This window comes from Odocoileus virginianus, chromosome 4 (genome assembly GCF_023699985.2).
Source record: "Odocoileus virginianus isolate 20LAN1187 ecotype Illinois chromosome 4, Ovbor_1.2, whole genome shotgun sequence".
Lineage (NCBI taxonomy): Eukaryota > Metazoa > Chordata > Mammalia > Artiodactyla > Cervidae > Odocoileus > Odocoileus virginianus.
Genome location: NC_069677.1, coordinates 91,924,021 through 91,944,682, shown reverse-complemented (window position 1 = coordinate 91,944,682; position 20,662 = coordinate 91,924,021). Strand labels below are relative to the sequence as shown.

The 20,662-nt window shown below is 42.1% G+C and overlaps 1 protein-coding gene across 7 annotated transcripts in view; it reads left to right on the top strand.

The window, feature by feature from the left end:
- SATB1 (SATB homeobox 1) overlaps positions 1-20,662 on the top strand; it is a 101,208-nt gene that overhangs the window by 24,916 nt on the left and 55,630 nt on the right. For all 7 annotated transcript variants that reach the window (XM_070467052.1, XM_070467054.1, XM_070467053.1 and 4 more), the window contains 3 exons: positions 2,426-2,602; positions 3,365-3,491; positions 4,251-4,374. In XM_070467052.1, coding sequence (XP_070323153.1) covers positions 2,426-2,602; positions 3,365-3,491; positions 4,251-4,374 — 428 coding nt within the window. The remainder of the gene's footprint in view (positions 1-2,425; positions 2,603-3,364; positions 3,492-4,250; positions 4,375-20,662) is intronic.

Below are 20,662 nucleotides of genomic sequence, written 5' to 3'. Positions count from 1 at the left end.
TTTGATGCCAGGACAGTTTTAGACAAGGATTCTACAGACTTCACTGCTCCTTATGGCAGACGTGCTGTTTACACAGGCTCATAAACCTTCAGCAAAAGCTTCTAAGACTGCCTCCAGGTTTAAATCATGCGGTATTTTTAGCAGGCAGCAGTGACCAGCGCACTCCCCTTTCCACACTGGAAGGTTCTGAAGTTGCTGGAGTCGGAAGCCTCGCCGAACACTCAGACAAACAATCGGTTCAGAGGAGGCTCCCGTTCAGCCTGACTCACAGTATCAGGAGGACAGCGACAGTTCGCTGGGAGATTTAAGCAGTCAGATTGAGAATTAGAGTCTGCAACTGTCAGCTCATCAGCAGCCACCTTAATGATCTTACAGGGTCCCTCTAAAATCCAGAGCGACTCTCGTGTATTCCAACAGTTTCAAAACCCTTCAGTTATCTCCCAGGTCTGAGGAGCAGCCCAGAGCAGCCCAGGTCTGTATCGTGCTATAAGAGGGAAAATCAATGCCTGTGTTTTTTTGTTGTGTTAGTAACCCAACTCTTTGAAGACCTCAGGATGGAGGGAGGAGAAACCAAAGTACAATAATTTCGCTTCCTGCTCAAGTGCTGCTGTTTTTTTTTTTTCCAAGCATCGCATTTGTAGTGACATTTTAAACATGCACTTTAATTGTAGAAGGTTCTCTGCTTGCTTGAAGCAACAAAATGCCTCCAGCCTTGTGTTGGTGGTGGTATTTTTTTCTCTTCTTTTTCACGTGGAGCGTTTCCGCTTGACAGGTGCCAGATAGTGAGTGTGGCTGGGTTGAGAAAGCACACCTTAAGGAAAGTGGTTGCAGGGGTTTTTTTGTTTGTTTGTTTAGGAGGTTTTGCCAAAGTACCTTCCAGCCAAGGAAGAAATCACCAGTTTGCATATTGCTGTTTCTGCCGTGGTCTCTCCCAGTCTCCTCCTGATCCCTGACGGGTTCTCTCTCTGGTATAAAAACAGCCGAATGAATGACAAGGATGTTGGCAAGCTCCGCAGCTTGTTTTTCATGCCTAGCCTGTTGGGTCCCTCCAAATGAGTTTGTGAGCTTTTCTAAGTGAACCTAAAGGGGTTTGTTTGTCAGAACTAGAATCTCTTGTGAACAGTTCACTGAAGCTGTGGTGTAGATGCCCACGTAGAAAACTGAGGCTGCTTCTCCTGCCGGCTTTGTTCGGCAGAAACAAGCAAATAGGGCGTTTTTAAAGGGCATCTCTGGTGTCAGGAGGAAACCCTGGGTTTTTAGCTCTGCTGTGCCGGCCCCGGACACCTTCAGAAGTTGGTTGGATTCTGGGAACGCAGAGGGCAGAGCTTAGAGAGGCATCAGCATTCCAGGACTAACTGGGGGTCCTGGGTGCCCTGGTACAGTAACCTCTGTCATCATTTATGCTGAGGATGATGCCCTCCTGGCGGCATGCCACACTGCACTCTGCTGGATCTGCCTTTAACCCTTTTCCGTTTATCACTGGAAGTCTGACAGTGCGCTGTGTAAACACCTCGAGGACGGCAGCGTTCCATGATTTCTGTTTCTAGAAGCCTCTTTGCTGACAGTGGTGTGGCCTGTGTTTATTAACCATCTGGCTCCTGAGTTATTACCTGGGATTACAGTAAACGAGAGCACATCTCGCCTCTGCAGATTCCTGCATCCTGAGACCCCCTGATGAGGACAGTTTCCCTTGCTCTCATCTGTACCCCACTTGCTAGAGCAGAGATTGTTCGTTTTAAAGACCTGTGGTTACCGTGATGTCCTTTTAGGCAGGTAGATTAAATGCATAGCCATCAAAATAAATATCACTCATCTGCAGTGGGCGCATATTGAAATCCTGTGTCATGAACTTCAGTTTGGTTAAGTTCTGTGTTTCTTCTGTGGCCTCAACGTGAAGATCGTAAAGAAGGAGGCAAATGCTCATAATTTTATAATCAAAGCTAATTTGGTTGGACATAGACAGGGAAAGGTGAATCCTAACAAAAGCATGTAGGAAGCATGGAGATGGGTTCTTTCGAAGCCGGGTTGAGTGAATAACATTTGCACACCAGGTGCCACTCACAGCAGATCAGACCAGACACTCACTCCTCTCTGTCAGCCTTATGATTTGATCAGAAAGGTAATTCTGCATTAATTGGTCAGGGGAAGTGCTCTGTTAAAATTAGAGCCCACGCTACCTCAGGGCCAGTTCATATTCCATTTCAACATTTCTCTTACAACTTAAAAAATAAAAATAAAAGGAGGTGTATCTTTGTGTCTGTATGCCTGGATCACTGTGCCCTGTCTGCCTTGGGAACAGGCTCCCCTTCTCTCACGGTGGTGAAGATTTATTTTCATGGCTTCATGTTTTGCCTCCCTCCTCCCCCCAGACTGTGCTGCTGAAATCTGTTGGTTTGCATCCCTTTTTGCTCTGTCTCCTCGATAGGAACCATGCTCCCGGTTTTCTGCGTGGTGGAACATTATGAAAATGCCATTGAATACGATTGTAAGGAGGAGCATGCAGAATTTGTGTTGGTGAGGAAGGATATGCTTTTCAACCAGCTGATAGAAATGGCCTTGCTGTCTCTGGGTTATTCACATAGTTCTGCTGCCCAGGCCAAAGGTAAATGATGCATCCATGGGTTGGGGAAATTGCTTGGCATCCTTTGTTTACCTTGCAGAGAAAGCATCTGAATATTTTCATTCAAAGAACTGTAGCCTGTACGTTACATGGGTTCCTTCTAGACTGTGGCTTTAAAAAATTGGCTTAATTCAGTTTGGTTTAGTTAACACACATTTTGCTCATGTGGAATGTGGAGGTAGGTTTTTTTTTTTTAAATTACTTCAGCTGAATCATTAGTATGCTTATTGACCTTAATAATCTGCTCCACTGAGGACCCACAAGGAAGTGAGGAGCGTATCTGAGCAGATGGACTGTTGAGAGTCAATTTGCATTTATGACTGAATATCTAGTTCTGTTTCTTTTATTCTGTTTCTGATGGTTTTATGGGCTGTAAAGTATTTTTCAATGCTGATTCCCATTGCAATCGAGAATCTTATCTAAATCGTAAAGCCATTTAGAACTGGTTCAGCTATGTCTTATTAGAACTTCCTGTAAGTTAGGAAAATGTGGCCTCTGCCTAGGTTTTATTGATGGGATTTTATTTCCAAAATAATAAACAACCCCACTGTCATTTACATAATTCCACAGTTTGGAAAACTAAGCTGTGAATATTTTCATTGACCTGCCTTTTAGAGGGACGGGAATCATTCAAACAGAAGTACCAAAATTGCTTGTGGTAGGGGCAATGAAAAATAGCCTTCCGCTAGATAGGTTATCTGAAGGGTCAGACATGCAGTGACACATGCTCTTTATCTGGAATAGGGCTGATCCAGGTTGGGAAGTGGAATCCGGTCCCACTGTCTTACGTGACAGATGCTCCCGATGCTACAGTAGCAGATATGCTTCAAGACGTGTATCATGTGGTCACATTGAAAATTCAGTTACACAGGTGAGTCAGGAAAGCAATTTCAGGGCAGAGCATTGTACTCACCTGATTGTTTGAAACAAAGTATCTCTGGTCAGTCTTCAGTTGTGATTTGCTCTGCATTTCAGAGAGGTTAAGCGAAATTGATTTTGTCACCTCACCCTTTCTCCTTTATTTTCCTAATTTCAGTCTATCGTTTAAAAGCATTGTTCCCCCCAAATGCATCTACTTGTGCAGGTTATCAAAAGACAAGACTTTTTCTATGTAATCAATTAAATGATGCATTGCAAGAAGGCATTTTACATAAAGTTTACTTAAGAGAAAAATATTTTTGCATATCATGAACACTGCCATCTGTGTACACTTTGTGAAAGAATGCCTTATTCACTATTGCCGAGCTCTTATTTATTTATATAATTTTTTTTAACCACTTTAATTCGTACGAGCGGAGTCCTGAAGGGAGAAGGGTTCCCACGTTCACGTTTTCACAATGGCTCTTGAGGAAGCGGGACACCTTGAATTGGCTTCCCAAGCGCATCAGAGCAGGAAGGTAGAAGTAACATGGAAAAATAGCCACCACAGGCAGCTGATGTATAATTCATGCATCGATACAGCAGATGTGTTGTATAAAGTAATTAACTAATCGGAACAATCAGGAGACCGAGAGCAATCTCCAGATGCATCTGTTTGATGCGCAAAATGAAATCTGTCTGTCTTAAAGGAATGTTCTGCAGCGGGATGCAATCTTGTCATAATCCCCTTTCTAATCTGTGTCTCCAATAGTTGCCCCAAACTGGAAGACCTGCCTCCCGAGCAGTGGTCGCACACCACCGTGAGGAACGCGTTGAAGGACTTGCTGAAGGATATGAATCAGAGCTCCTTGGCGAAGGAGTGCCCCCTCTCACAGGTACTGAGCATTGCTGGTCCCCGATGATAAGTCATTGAGGGCAGCCTCGTTGGAGGTGTCATGGGAAGCCATAGTCTAAAGCAACTGGTATCGGAAGCAAGAATCTCCCCAAAATGCAAAGTGACTTGACCACTGGTGACTTTCAGAAGTATGCACGATTCATCCTGAGCAGTGTGGGCAGGAAAGTGGGAGGGAAAACCACTCAGCAGAGCTTTGCGCTAGCTCGTTTGTAGGTCCCTCCTGAGTGCGCTGAGGCTGGATGCCTTGTTGTCCTGAGGGCCCGTGTTTAAGGGAATAAAGGTGGTGTGCCTTCCTGGAACCCCTAGATGCCAGGAAGCGCCTTGGAAGTGTTACTGTCCAAAACGTCACCGTGGCACCTGATAAAGGAACGGGATCGCTTCTGGGTACTTTCTTCATTACCAAACAAAGGAAAAAGAAGAAGAAATGGAAATTAGAAAAAAAATGACACAGAAAACACATCTTTTCCCTCTAATTAAAGGTTAGATAGTTATTCATCAGGATTCTGTCACCAGGTATGGCATTGGTTCAACCCCCCCCCCACCACTTTTCTTTTTTTTTTTTGGTAGGGTCATCTGTTTTCCTCTGAGATGCCTGTCATACTGTCAGGGCTTTTTGAATGAGACAGAGATTTATTATTGTTGTATTTGAGTTCTCAGGATGGGTTTTGGTAGAGGGGCAGTGGGAACTCCGGTGAGAGCCTGCCTCAGTGTCTAGATGTAAAGCTGAGCATCACTTTGGATGCTGCGCAGTCGGTTTTAAATGAAAAAGCAAAGGGCGCTGTGAGCCCGCCCGGCGCGCGCTGCCCGTGGGGTCCTGACGTCGCTGGGCCGTCGGGCCGACCGTCTCGGCCCCCCGCCCCTGGAGGTCACGCCACTGGAGAGTATAATTGAGGTGCTGGTTGGTCTAACTAGATTTTTACCAAATTTTTACTAACGTTTTTCTTTCAATGCAAGGTTAGTATGTAAGCCTGAGTGCCAAGTCTGTCAGGTATTTGAACATGAGCTGTGTGACAGCTGTAAATATTTCTGCAGTAGAGAATTTCTGCAGGTTTGCTTCCAATGTGATGGCCGTGAAGATAACGTGGGAACCTTTGGAAGGAATCTTGTGGGCGTTCGTGCTCCTCCTTCATGAAAACTCCGTGCACTTGAGGTTTACTGCATCATGGTCCATCAGCTTGACTTTGATATTTGTTAGCAATTATAGGAATGAAGCAAATGAATTAAGTTCATAATAAACGATGGCTTTTTGTATTCTTTTAAAGTAAGCTGTAGCCACAGGTGAGATATTCTCTGGCGTTAAGTCCATTTCTTGAAAATCAAAGTCTTTTTGTCACTTTAGCAGATCTCCTCCTATTCTGTGTCTCACTCTTTGAGGAGAGAGGTTGTGAATTTATAATCATCGAGTAAAAATAATTTAAGTTAATTAAACACAGCTAAATCAATAGGATGATGTAATGAAGCGGTGACTCTTAACCTCTGGGACTTTGGGCTTGGCAGACAACTCCAGATAACCTGTCAGTTGGTCTCTAGGATTTGAAATTTGAAATGTCTTAGAAATAAAGGTTTTCTTGTTTAACTGAGCATTAAAATATGTATAAACACCCAGTATAGGAATCTCATGTATCTTCACGTTACTAAATGTCCCATTGATTTGGGAAGTAAATTCAGGTGAAGCTTTAAGGCATTTACTGTGAGCTGGAGAAGAGGATGCTAGCTTGAGTATTTATTGATACAGGCGGTGAGAACTAATGGTTAAATTACAGTAACATTCAGCCAATAAACTCCACCTCACTATAGCTTATAAATACAGTTGTGAGTTTACTTAATGATATCACAGATAATTAATTGAATAAAACAATTATGGCATTAAGCAGAATGACAAAATAAAATTCAGGAATGGATTTTGGAGTCAAATGTGGATGAATTTCTGTAAAGAGGCCTCAAGTGGAACACGTGGACCTGTATAGCTGGGGACCCTGGAGCCATCCTTCAGTGGTGAAACCAGGCTGTAACTTCAACATCAGTCGTAATTACAGTCTTCTTTTCTTTTACAAAACAGATTGGAAAGAAAGATACACATCGTTCAGCAGTGGCAGCAAATATTTGAAATTAATATTATTATGACAAAGGGCAACTTGTGCTCTAAATGAGGGAGTTATTTTCTGTTCCGCTGCATCATCTTCTATTTCTTTCTCCAGAATGAATTTATGAATCTGATACTCAATTCGGAATGTTTTAATTATGAACTGTTTTCCATTTGCTTCTTTCTTTTCTCCTGTGTCAGGAGCTATTAGTTAGAGGAAGCGCAGGCATCTGAGGCCTCAGCCCCAAATATGCGCTGAGCGGGGTAAAGCCGCCGTTCTCTCCTCCCCGGCGCGATGCGGAGATGAAGGTGCTGCGGTGAAGGCCTCGCAGATAGATACCGCCCCGGTCTTGTGCAGGACGGCGCCTGGCAGCAAGGAAGGCTGCCGCCGAAGGCGTGTTCCCTCTCTGGCGTTTCGGCTCCTTCACGTGAGCGCTTTGAGCTTGGCATTCAGCGTGCACATTGCGCTGTGCCTCAGTGCTTTGGTTTTGCTTGCTGTGGTTGAAGTGCCCCAGTCTTAGAAATGGCTGGTGGGTACCTTCGCGTTAGCCTGAGCGGCATGCCCAGCCTGTGGGCATGTAGATGCCGTTACCGAGTGGAGGCGGGAGGGGAGGCGAGGGCAGATCCACGTGCCCTGCCCCGGCCCCCGCGGGGACCATCCCACACTCGACAAGGGCAAGCCCAGTTTGCACTTGGACCCTTAGAGCTGGACTATGTCGTGCTTCTCAGACTCCCCTTCAGAGCCGGTGTCCCTCGACATTAAAGTCAGCATGCTGGCTGGTGACTGACCCAGAAGTCCTTTCCCAATGTTAACTTTTCAGGTTGACTTTTAAAAGTCAACTTTAAGTAGCTTTTAAAGTTTTCAAGTTGACTTTAAAATGGACGCACAGGTTTGACTGCAGTAATATTTTCTCAGATAATCTCTGCAAGGGTTTCTCTAGCTGTAGAAATTCCATCAGTGTGCGTGGGGTTTGATTTATAACTCGGCCCTTCATTTCTGTGGCTGCTTTTTCTCTGATACATCTGCCCAGATAGATTGACATCCATTTATTAAGTTTTTTATACCATGTGGCTATTTTTGTAAACTGTTCTAAGGCATAAGAAACCCTTAGCTCATAGCTCTGAGATTGGGCATTTTGTGGTTACTCTTAGATTTTTCCCTGGAGGTGCTTAGATAAGGTGGGTTTTGTATTCAGACCTGCAAGTTGGGAGGAGAGATTTGAAGTCTGACTTGGGGGGACAAGAACGTTTACGGTCATAGGAACTCAGAGAGCATGGATTTGGAAGGGATCAATGAATTGGTATTTGAAAAAGTAAATATTTTGATTTACAACAAAACATTTCATCATGATTTTAGTTTTCCCTGAAGTTTTGGATTGAACTTGACCACTAGGTAAATGTACATACATTTGATACAAGGATAGATTCATTTTGTTGAAAGTATCATGAGTAAAAGTTCAGTTATTACTTCTGCCAGCCTAGTGTCTTCCTTCTAAGGATGCTTAGGTCAGATATTCCTGAGGAATTTTAATCTGATACGTGTGCATCTTTACCACCCACTTCTCTGTGCATACTTGCACACTCGTGTACACGCACACACATCACCACTTTCATATTTTTAAGGTATTGGTTCTTTCCGTTTCATTTCTCACCTGGGAGAAGTAGTTCCAAGCCCGAGTTCTCCATAAAGTGAGAATTGTCATTTTTATTTTCAAGCAACAAAAGATACATAAAATGAATTTAAATTTGAACATTCCATTTAGAAGTAATATGGGGAAAAATGATTTTTTAGTTTTCCTGACAGCATCTAGGGATCCTGAATGCCTCAGACTTTTTATAAGGTACTGGCAAAATAAACAAAAAAAGAAACCAACCACCCTGCCCTCCTGAAGCTTAGCGTTTATCCAGGTCCTCTCTCTGAAACTTGATAATCATTTCCATAGACATTAATCAACCCCTGTGTTCAGCTAATTTTCAGTCTGTATTATACAAAGCACCAATTTAAAAAAACCCTGCTCATTAGGAGATATATGTGTGTGTGTATGTGTGTATATATATATATGTCTAACTGCACTTGGTATTTTTTTCATAATTTTTGAACCAGAATGATGTTTCTGAAAAAAAATCAATAAGTATTAATAATCACATTGTCTCCAGAGAACATCCAGCATCAGTATTCATATATTGCATTTCACATGAGCATCTAACCTATGAAATTTATTCACATATTTATTCATTCAAAAGTATGTATCGACAGTCTGTTGTGTGACAGGCATTCTGTTTTCCTGTGGAGTAATAAGGATAACACATCTTAGTAGTTCAAATAATGGTAACTTTCCTTTAGTATTTTTGCATCAAGAGCATGCCTGTCACTGTAAATGGTAGGTGGTTTTATATCCTCATTTTCAATTAAGGAACCTGAGGCATGGAATGTTTAAGCGAGCCCCATGGTTATGGAACGGGTGAAGCGTGGGCTGGCAATTCATCCCCAGACCTGTGAGCTTAATTAGCTATCCTTGGGTGGATGGATAGAGGGATGGAGAGAAGGGAAGGAGGGAAGGAGAGAAAAAGGCTTTAAAAAGTCTTTCTCCAATTAATTTGTTTTTTTATAAGAGAACTTACATTTCTCTGAAGCGCTGACAACTCAAGTTTTCCATTTGCATTTATTCTCACTGCTGGAATCTTCAACATGTATTTTGTTTTTGTATCTTTGATTGTGCCATTCTTACATTGACTCCTTTGAAAAATGCCATCATGTCCTTAAATTAGAGCGTGGGAGGGTGGCTGAGAGCACGGGGACGGGCTTTGGGGATCACCTGGCGTTGGGAAGGTTCCGAGAGGGTTGACTCTAGCAGCTCTTTGTCAATCGTCTCTCCCTGGCTTCACATCCTGTCTGGATCAGTAAGTATATAACTGAGCTAAGAGCCTTTGTTTTGACCCCCACGACAATGTTAAGTATTTGTGTGGGAAGCAGTGGGCAGTTTCCCGTGTTTCTTTGAAAATATAGACCTTAGTCATTCACTGGCTTGATGCGGTGAGCAAGGGTGTAACTGGCAGCTCTGAAGTTTACTGTTTGAGACACTGCCTGTAGGATTTTGTGCTTGTCCCGTCCTAACAGAATATTGTAAATCTGTTGTGAAGCTTGCTGTTAAATAGCATGCATTTTGAGGAAGTCCATTCCTCTTTTAAATTACAAAACTTTCCCCAGTTTTTACCATACTGCCCATGGAAATCCGAGGTTATGTGTATCTGCTTTGCCAGGCACTGAAGTACTTGATAGTAACTGGATTTTATTACCACTTTCAGCAATTGTATTAATGGTGACATCCATAAAGGAAATGGTCAACCAGTCTTTTATGGGCAAACTTCCACCAAGTCATTTTTTTTCTGTCTTCTTTCCTGAACCAGTATTACTTCACTCTAGTACTTCTTTTGAATTAGTGAGATAGCTCTTCTGTTGGGAATGTAATCCATAGTATCTATGATAGATGTGTCCTCCAAATTATGAATTTTTCTTTTTGCATTTCATCTGTCAGGTTCATTTTTAGCCGTTTTAGATATGTGAAGGTTGTATTATAGCTTGATATTTGTTCCCTGTAACCTTTCAAAAAAGCCAAACTTAATAAAGCATCTAACTTCAAATGGATTGATCTCGAATATGGTATGGCCACTGTCTTCTCACAATAGTAAAACCTAAAATAGTTAAGCCATGCCAATTTAGAGTGCTTTAACAATGTGTAAGCACTTCATCTTCACTTAATAGATATTTACCTATGCTTTGTTTTAGATCTGAACAGGTTTCCTTTGACCTCAAAATCACTAATGCAAGGAAAATTACCATATCATGAGTGCATCTCCCTGGTTTTTTTCTGGTGTGCAGAATAATAAATACTGCCAAGGCTTAGGAGCGGACATGGCCTGAGAGAAAGCCTATTAAATGTTACTTTCTAATTGCTTTTTTATTTTTTAAAGTTAACCAAAATCATGCTAATCAATCAGATTTACTTACTCAAACAGCAAGTTTTAAAGCTCTCTTTTGTTGGAATGACTACTTAAATCTCAAGTTGGGCTTTATCTGGATTTGCTTTTTAAACCTGCTTTATTTCATGTCGGATTTGGCCCCCAAACTAACTCACAAACAGGAAACTCTCAGTTCAGAATAATCAGAACCAACAGATACGACGTGCACCCAGTTTTTTTTTCCCTTTCTTTGGAAACTGCTTGATCGTAAGGTGCTCTGGTATAAAAAAACACGAGAGAGCCTTGAACATAACAGGAGAGAGCTTCAGCCAGCTATGCGGCGCGATGCCAATTGAAGTAAGGATCGCTCTGGCTGTTGGGACTTTTAAATCTAGACTTAAAAGTTATTTCTTCTGTTTAGCATTTTTTAAATGGGCCTATGAGGAATTGTGCGTGCCTCAGCTTTAATTTTAACTCACAGTGATTGTGAAGCACCCTGGGATCGTTGCAACAAAGGGCGCTCCAGAAGTACAAGATTGTCTTGAGTCCTGATACGCAGTGTTGTGGGTGCTGGTTCATTATGGACAGTTGAGGAGGCTGCAGAACTCCACATCCTGGAGAAGGTGGCTGACTTGCTTTAAGAGTCTTTTTCCCACCTCTTATTCTCACTCTAAAACTTCATCCTCCTTGGTCATCATCTTTTTTCTTCTTTTCAAAAAAGCTATCCTCTTGTATGGCAATATTTTCCCATAAAATGCTAATCTAATTGAGTTTACGCAGCGAGGTTAAAGAGGCAAACCTGATGATGTATTGAAAGTTAAGAAAGATTGAAGCTTTAATTATTAGCACCATTTGAGATCACATTCTTCTCTAGATAAGACAGTATTTCCTCATTGGGTACCATCCAGATTGTTCTAGGCTTGTCCCATTTTCCTGTTAATCCAGCCTGTATTCCTATGCAATGAAAAAATGTGGAGCTAACCAGAACAAGGTATTAACTTTATGAAACGTCACAAGAAGTAGTTCCCAAAATGTATTGAATCTCTTCAGTTATGTTAACGTAGAACAGAGTGTAATCTCATTTTCTTTTTATTTCTTAATGGAACTATCTTTGGAAGTGATGTATTTCATCAGCAACTGCTCTTTGCCATCATATAATTAGTGCGCTAATAGCATTCGTTCCATAGGAGTTGAGAATGTGAGCTCTGTCATTACTGATCTGTAAATTCAGGCAAGTGACTCTCCATGCCTCAATTTTTTTCATCTATAAAGTAGCAAGATAATAGTACCAATTTTTCAGGACTCTTAGGAGAATTGCATGAGTTAATACTTGTAAAGCATTTCGAATAGCGCTCAGTTCTAAAGTACACTATAACGTTCCTTGTTTTTCTACAACGTGGGGGCTTGAGACTTAGAAATCACTCTTGTAGGTCTCACAGACTTTGTTGCTACATAGATTTTGAGGTAAGCATTGTTTTTAATGGAAACAACCAAGAACTTTTCATTTGTGAAAAAAATTAAAGGGCTGTTTTATAACTCATGCTCACCTTTAAGGAATGCTTTTAGCTCCATCCTGAGATCAATTATAAAGTTCTGATGTGTCTTAAAGTGTAAGTGGGGAAAGCTGTCCCATGGGGACTGTCCTCTGGGTGTTTTTCCCGGCGTTACATTAACTACCCTTACTCTGACACCCTAATCCAAGGCCCAGACCCCGCTTCATCCCCTCTCCATAGTCCTTTCCACGGTTTCTATGATTATAGGTGGGCTGAGTAGGTTTTCTGAAAACACTATGATCAGTGGTCACAAAGGGACTTGGTTTTATCCATCATCACACTCAGCAATCTGGCATACAGTAGGGTCTCAGGAATGTTTATCAAATTGAAACAACGTCGTAGAGTTCTCATCACATTTATTTTGTGAACCGATAAACTATGTCCATAGTTTTATTAGTAGTATTTTATTGGTAATCTTATCTATAATACCTAACTTTGCAAAATATTTTTCCCTATTACACTTAATTCTGATTTTTTAGTTTACTTAACGTACTTCTGCATTTTCCTCTAAGAAAACCTACTGATATTCCAAGCTGCCCCATAGTTTTGCTTGTATTGCAGTGTTCTTGAATGAATGTACAAAAGTTGTATGTTTGTAAGCAGAATAATCATCATGGGACCCAGAGATCTGAAAAAATGCTATACAAGACCTAATTATATGTCACTGTTAAGCGCAGTCGTTAACAACTTATTTCCATGCACATTTAAAATGTTTCTTTTATAATCATGTATTTCAGCCTGACTGATAGTTTTCATTTTGTCTCAATCATCTCATATTTGAGATCCACGCTTTTTTACTATTAGTCAATTTGTTTGTCTATTTCTCATATTGACGAAAGTATAAAGGAGGGGAATGTCAGTAGCAGAATCAAGTGACTTATATTCCAAGATGCTGATGCTGCCAAAATGGAAATGCTAATACTTAGTACCACCCTGTGTTAGCCTGTAACATGCCTCCATCAGCTGAGGCTTCCAGCGTCCACATTTGGCACTGGAGACTCCGTTTAGGGCTATAAACATGTGATGTGTAAAAAGTCAGCTGGGTGCGGGACCAGGATCACTGGAATTCAGAGAGAGCTGCAGGTGAAGATAAGTGCTCAGCCGTTCCAGAGCAGGCCTCTGGGGGTTGGTTTGTCCACCCTCCTGCGGGAGCACCAGCTCAGCGTGGAACTCACGCCCCCGCCATGGACAGACAGGGCTCCTTATTTCATGACTGACAGCCTGTCCGGCACATTTTTACCACTTCATTGAAACTCCCAAAGAGGTGATTACAAGAATCTGGCATTTTCCTTAACGGTGAAGCTTTTTCATAATGTTGATAGAGATGACCTGGATTAATTTGATTTTTCTCTATGACCTCATCCAGAGGTGACATTGGTTTATTTTCCTTTAGTAGACATGGGGGAACTAACAGAATACAGAAACCAAGGCCATGATTTAGCCTCATTTTTCTGTGAAATATTGGATCAGCTCTAAGTCAGACCCATGGGCCCTGCTCCCAAGGGTTTGTATAGACCCTGAAGTTCCAAGCCTCTTTGGTGGAGTTTGTATGGGGGAAGAGCTTCTGTTGGTTTCATGAGACTCCCAAGGAAAGTTCTTGGCCCTGTAAAAAGCTGAAAACCAGACTTAACTTTTCTCCCCAATTTTTAGGCATTATGGCTTAAAAAGCAAATAGCATTCATAGAATGAAGCAAGAAATATAAAAATCTGTGAAGTGTTACAGAACTTAATTCTAGTATTTACTTTTGGAAAAATGGATTGCTCAAGCTAGTTTAGTTCTTGTTTTCACTCTGGGGCTTGAAGTTTTTCAAAATGCTGTATTTAGGACCTCTGGAATTTAATACCAGTTGGGTATCTGTTTCTAAGTACAGATTCAAGAAATTTTAATCATCACAGAGAATGGGAGATTTAACCACATAAGGGCCATCAGAGAAAGAAGAAGCAAGGTGCTCAAGCATCCCAGGTGCTCAAGATTGAGAATCTTGGGAAATAATTTTCACTATAAAATCAAATAAGACTCATTAGATTTAGATATATCTAATGAAAAACTTGTGAAAATTCTATTTGGAGTACCATAGTATTTAATAATAGTATATTTTTAATAATCACATTATTAAGCAAGATACCAAGGGACTTCAACATTCCTCAAAAATAAAGCTATAGTTGTGCATGTCTGCACAGGGAATGGATGATGTGTATTACAGTTGCATTGCCTTCAGTTGCTGGAGAAGACCCTGTAAGACCTGTGTCTGGGAATACATAGAGGTCTCCTAGAGCCTGCAGGCTGTGAGAAGGGGCCTTGCAGATTGTCTAGTCCATTTCCTTCATCCTGCAGATGAACAAACCTAACCCTCTGTGTGCAATTAATTTGAAATACTACAAGCCCTTTTGTAATAATACACTTTTTAACAAGTATTTTCTAATCTAAGCTCTTTGCCAACGTATTCAGTTCATTTGAGTAAGGCTTTGAGCACAGTAAGAAAGATCTAGATGGATACTTACACGAAACGCATGGAGAATTTGGTCAAAAGATATCATCTGGGCCTTATGTAAAATTAATTATGCAGAAAAGTCATATGAACTGTGAACCAGCATTTCCTTTAAAAATTATGAATTGCCTGTTTAAATCATTACGTAAAATTTCCATGCTTTGAAACGGTGACATTTTCGTCTTTGGGAGCTGCAGTAAGAGGACTGAAGCAGAATCGCGCAGGTTCTCGCGATGCTTCCTTTTGTATTCCTCTGGAGCTTTGGACCCAGTTTCTGTTTTTAGCACGATGCAAGGGTGACTTTGTGTGAAGGGGCCATTTTCTGGCCCCAGGATTGATCAAGATGGCAAGAGCCATCACTGACACCTGGAGTTTAAGTCAAATTTAGAAGTGATCAGCCTCCTCTCTGGAGAAGGACATGGCAGCCCACTCCAGTGCTCCTGCCTGGAGAATCCCAGGGACGGGGGAGCCTGGTGGGCTGTCGTCCGTGGGGTCTCAGAGAGTCGGACACGACTGGAGCGACTTAGCAGCAGCAGCCTGCTCTCCGCGAATCCACATACCGGCCACGCCCCAGTTGTATCTCCCAAGAGCGTAGCTTAGAAAGCAGAAGAGGACGCAGAGGGAAGGATTTGGGGGAATGTAAGCTAACGTCACAAACCAAACAGGAATCTTAGAAACCCTGTTGTTTGCTTCCCATAAACTGTAGCCCAGCCTGGACCTCGCCTTCTCCTCCTGCGACACCAGACGGGGCCAACCTGAGCGTTTTCAGCAGATTCACCCCGTGGCCCTGCCTCCAGCGATGCCTTTTAGAGCTTGTTCGTAGTGTTTGATGTCCTTTGGAATAAAAAGAAAACCCCGCTGACTGAGAATCCCTATGAAAACAGTGTTTGAGTATGGAGTTGATGTCATTTGATCTGAAGTTCAAGTTTGACCTTTTTAAGTTTCCCACACGCCTTGAAAAACCTGCTGTGAAAATTCAGGCCGCAGGCATTCAGGACCTGGAGAAAGCGGAGGGCCATCCAGGCCTGTGAAGTTACACACTTCTCAAAAAATAGAAATGTAGGGAAGAGAGAGCCAGCAGTTTGACAGATTGTTCAGTAAATGCTCATTTTATTGAAAATTATAAAAAGGTGCTTAATGTCTCTGTGCCATTAATACAATACATAAAAAGGTTACTGTCAAGATTAGTGTTCTAGGCCTGAAAATTAACTGCGGAGCTGGCTAAAGCATTGCTCTGTGTCACCTGAGAAGTTAAAGGTTTCTGTATATACATTTTACATGCACCGACATTTATTTCAGAAAACAATTATTTTAGACTTTATGCCAAAGACATTAGCAGTGATGTGCTTTCATTTAAGACATGGATGGGCCAGATACATATTATCGACAAGGTAAGAATCATGAACAGTCGCCTCACGGAATTAAACCTGTGCAAGATGAGTTCCCTTGCCATCTCTGGAGTATTGCGATTCAAAACATACATTCCTTTCTACAGAAGCAGATACTCAGATTCCTTAGTTGAAATTAATTAGCATTCAGAAACCAGATAGCATGTTTTTGGGTATTCATGAGATCTCTGTTTGAAAAAAAATGTTTTTAACTTGTAGAAATGTGTCGCAACACACAGATGGGAAGAAAAAGGGAAAAAAAAATCTCTTTAGCAAGCACCGAGTGTAAAAGGAATATTACATTTTGCACGCTCCTGATTGCTCTGTGTAAACAGTTTTTGACATCTGTCTTTATAGTTTTCGAGGAGAGGAAGACTTTGTTAAAAGAATCATTTTTATACAGCAGTCCCCATTTCAGTCTTGCTTTACCTGTATTATGAAAGCAGATGGTCTGCATGTCTTTTGAATATTTATAACTATCAAAAACAATCTCTTGCTATTCACCCTTAGGCTTATGAGATGTCAGGACTGTTCTGGTTGAAAAAAATCATCTTGGGTGTTTACAGAAAGAGGATTACATTAAGCCGAAATGACTATACATTTTCCAGTTTAATATTTGTCCATCAGCTGTTTAATCGTATTTAGATAATTGTGTAAATAAGATGTTGTAGCTTTTGCCCTCTCTGCTGATGGAGCCTGAAAGCTTTAAATATGGGGGACCCACTGTTTTCCAAAGGCTCTGGCTGCCTCCTCCCACCTCGGTTATACCATCCTCAAGTCTTTAGTGAGTTTTGATCATGATATCACAGTCCTGTTTAAAAAAAAAAAATTGTGCAGGGGAAGCCTGGCTGGAGCTCACATGAGTGCTGGGGAGCCGCTCGCTTCTGGTGCAGACTGGAGCTGGTTCTGTTCTAACATGCAGGTTTAGGCTCCAGCCCTCCAGGTTCCCTTTCCCTCTGTCATGACGTTCTCTTTCTCTCCAGTGAGCATGGTATTTTGGAAAACTTTTGGTATAGTGGGGGTTAAGTGTTGCTTTGACTGGAAGCTGAGCAATCACAGATAACAGATTTTGCTGTGGTTGGTTGATTTGGCAGAAAAGCATGAACAGTTCTGGTTTAAATGATTGAATAACCTGATTAGCATTGTTTGGGGCTGGGTTTTTTTGTTGTTGTTAAAGGCACAACAAAGCCATTTTAAGGGTAATCAGATCACTGCTTTTCCCCCAGTTGGTGGACCTTTTTTTTTTTTTTTTCCAGAAGGTCTCACCTCTTCCCAAACCTCTTTCCTTGGCTATCAGATGACCAAGGAGAAAAAGAAAGCTTATCTTCCTTTGGTTTCTAAATTGTTATAAATACATACCCCCAGTGTATGTCCTATTCTAGCAGGGCGTTTAAAGGATAGAATATTTTGGAAACGTGTGTGACCTCCACCAGTTCCTTGTGGGTTTGGGGTTGCTTTTTGTTTTTCAAATTCAGAGACCCAGCAATCTTTGAGAGCAAAGGTTCAGAATGTTCTAACCATATCGAAGCCAGGCGGTAGAAAAATTCCACCCTTACCTTTTCACAATTAGAAAGGTTATAAATAATGTATTTGGCTGAAAAGGAAGCTCAGCCTGTGGCAGATGGTATCATTCTAGAGAACCCGGGTTTCTGTGAAGATGGCATTCTTTCAGATCGGAACTCGAGCAGACTCTCAGAAAGAGCCGGAGCTCCTCATGGAGCGCAGACATGTGCTTTATGGATCTTAGAAAAGCTTACAACTTGGCTCCTAGGATGAGAATATTGTGTCACACTGGGGTTAGGAGACCCACAGCCAATTTCTGCCGACTTCCAAACTGTATTTCCTGACACTGGAAGCCGGGGCCTCTTCCTGGGTCTGTGTAGCATTTGAACTTGGGATTTAAACCAAAGGAGTTTGATCAGCCTGGTTATTTTTGTCTCTGAACATGGATGCTTTATGCAGGCTGGCCACCAAATGGGACTTGCCAGGCAAGTCACATACAGATCTTTGTGAAAGAGACAGGGAGAGGGCGATCTCTCATATGGATCAGTATAGGCGATCTGGGGGAAGGCAAGCCCCAAAGCTCTGACTCCCGAGACATCTGTGTGGATGTAGCTTCGGAAGCCTGGGGCGGGATCTCTTGCAAATTCAAGAGCCAAGAGTTGGAAGAGCTCTGGGTGGGAGCTGGATAACCAGAAGCGATGGGTTGAAAAGATTCTCTGATAATGAAGCTGCCATAACCTTTGACCTTTAAGAAAGCAGAGAGGGTGGCTTTCTGGCAGCCCGCAGAGGTGACCCATGCCAGTGACCTTTTATTGATCCCCATCGACGTGCCCAGCCCTGTGATGGGCCCAGGCTATACGGAGATAAGTCCCGAGGCTCACCGCCTAGCAGGAAAGAAACAGCTTGACAAGACCATCATGGTGCCCAAGAAAGGGATGCTTGGGCTGTCAGGAAGGACTTAGCAGCAGTTCCCACGGAAGTTATCTCCTAGCTGAGCAGCCGTAGCTAGAGATGGGTGAGGGCGTGGAGCTGGCATGTCAGAGGAGCGCCTGCAGGCCAGCTTCAGAAGGTACCACCGGGTTGGAATATTGAAACGATTCCAGTGGAAATGCTCTTTTCCATTGCGGTTTTCTCTGGTTACGCCTTGATCCGACTGGTCATTGGATCATGGATTTGTATCCTGTGTGTTCTTCGTAAGAAAATTTCTCTGACTTAAAAATGCTTCGTTTGAAAACTGTATCTAAGACTTGAGTTATTTAAAGCATAGTCTTTGGACTGATCTGAAATGTGATCATATAATAAAAGCCAATGTAAAGGGAGGCGGAGGGTTGTCATAGTAATTAACTTCTCTTCACTCTGTGCTCAGTGTGGTCCAAGCTCTGTGCTAACTGCACCACATTCATTATTTTATTTATTGTCTGTCCAAGTACCTCGTCAAGTTATTTTTCCAGTGACCTAGTCCAGTGGTAGACACGAAATAGGAGTTCCGTAGTTATTCGCAGAATGAATTAATGGATTCTCAGAACTACCCATGAGGTGATTGCTGCTGTCACCCCCATTGAGCATGGGGGGGCGGTCCTAGTCGTTGATTAATTAGCTAAGGTCGCCCCACCAGCGTGCAGCATGGCCTGGACTTGCATGTGGGTTTAGTTGATTCTGCTTCATCAGATGAACATGTGAAAAGTGAAAGTCGCTCAGTTGTGTCCAACTCTTTGCGACCCCATGGACTATACAGTCCATGGAACTCTCCAGGCCAGAATACTGGAGTGGGTAGCCTTTCCCTTCTCCAGGGGATCTTCCCAACCCAGGGATCGAACCCAGGTCTCCTGCATTGCAGGCGGCTTCTTTATCAGCTGAAAATGTCATGTGTATGTAATACGTGCCAGGCATATTTGGGCTGGAAAGAAATACAGAGCCCCAGACCTGTATGGACTCACAACTTAGTGAGTCATCTTTTTAGTTAGTAATCTTTTCAAATCAGTATCTCCTTGTGATGACAGAAGCATCCTGAGCCTTTCTCCTTAGAAATATGGATCTTTGTCTACCTTCCCCCTTTCCCACCTCACCCCGTAGGAAAATGTTATCATCTTGACTCTGTCCTTTGTATTATCAAAGCAATAGGTATTCATGTCCAAATTTGAAATACACAGCAAAATGTGATCTTTCAAATACCACGTGCCTCACAGTTTTCTGAGGTCTCTCTTCCCTCCTTTGGAACTCATAGACCTAGTCAGATGCCATGCCTAAGCCTTCAATAGAGACTTTACCACAAGGGAAAAAGTCTCATGTAGTGGCTGACTGAGCCGTCTAGTTGTACAGATCACTGCATATTGTTCCAATAAAAATAGAGGTGACCCCGAGTTACCTGAATTATGGGCTACTTCCCAGCCCCCTGAAAGCACAGAAGGAGATCTAGAAAGCTGCTCTGGCCTGCTTCATAACCTGTGGATTAGCCTTTCGATTTATGTCTCGCTTAGGCTAATATTTACATTAATCAGAGTTTCCCTAAGCATGCATCACTTGACAGAGTAGAAGGCATCCAGAAAGTCACTTAAGGACAGCGCGTACCAATTTAGGGTTAAACGAGGGCAGGGGGAAGCTTTGATGATTACGCACATATGGATATTATTTTCCACATATGGATAATAATGAACTACATAGCACTGTTACATATGGGCTCTACTTTTATGAGAATATTTCAGATTTTTTTTCTTTTTCCCCACACATTATATATCCCCCCCCCCCCCATATATTTTCCTCTGTGGGTCTACTGAATCACATTAAATTGAAATGATCTGTTTACATGTCTCCTGCTAATTGAGGGTAAACTTCTTGTGGGCAAAGTCTGTGTCTTAACCACATTTGTGTCTCTAGTACCAGCCACTCACATAGTAGGTGTGCAGCCCAGAGCAAGTCTCATACTCAGAACTATCGGCAAAGTCAAGTAGCCTGGACTTGTTTATCAAAAACCTCAGCAAAGTTTCAGTATTTCATACCTTTCTAAAAATTAAGAATAAGCTACATGCAGAATTTGCATGTACTATTGCCTTAACATTTAAGACTCTCCCAGCATATCTAAATTGAAGAGTAATAATTTTTTAAAAATTGGACCAAAGTAGAACATGGGCTCTCGCCCATTTGCAGAATCACTGTGATCCATCAGTCATCTCCGTAGTTTTATTATCGTTGACTTTATTGATCCATCATTAACAATAGAGTAAGTGTGATTGAAGCCGATAGATTGTTAACTGGATCAGGTAGATTTCTGGCTCTGGTTCTGGCAACCTTGCTA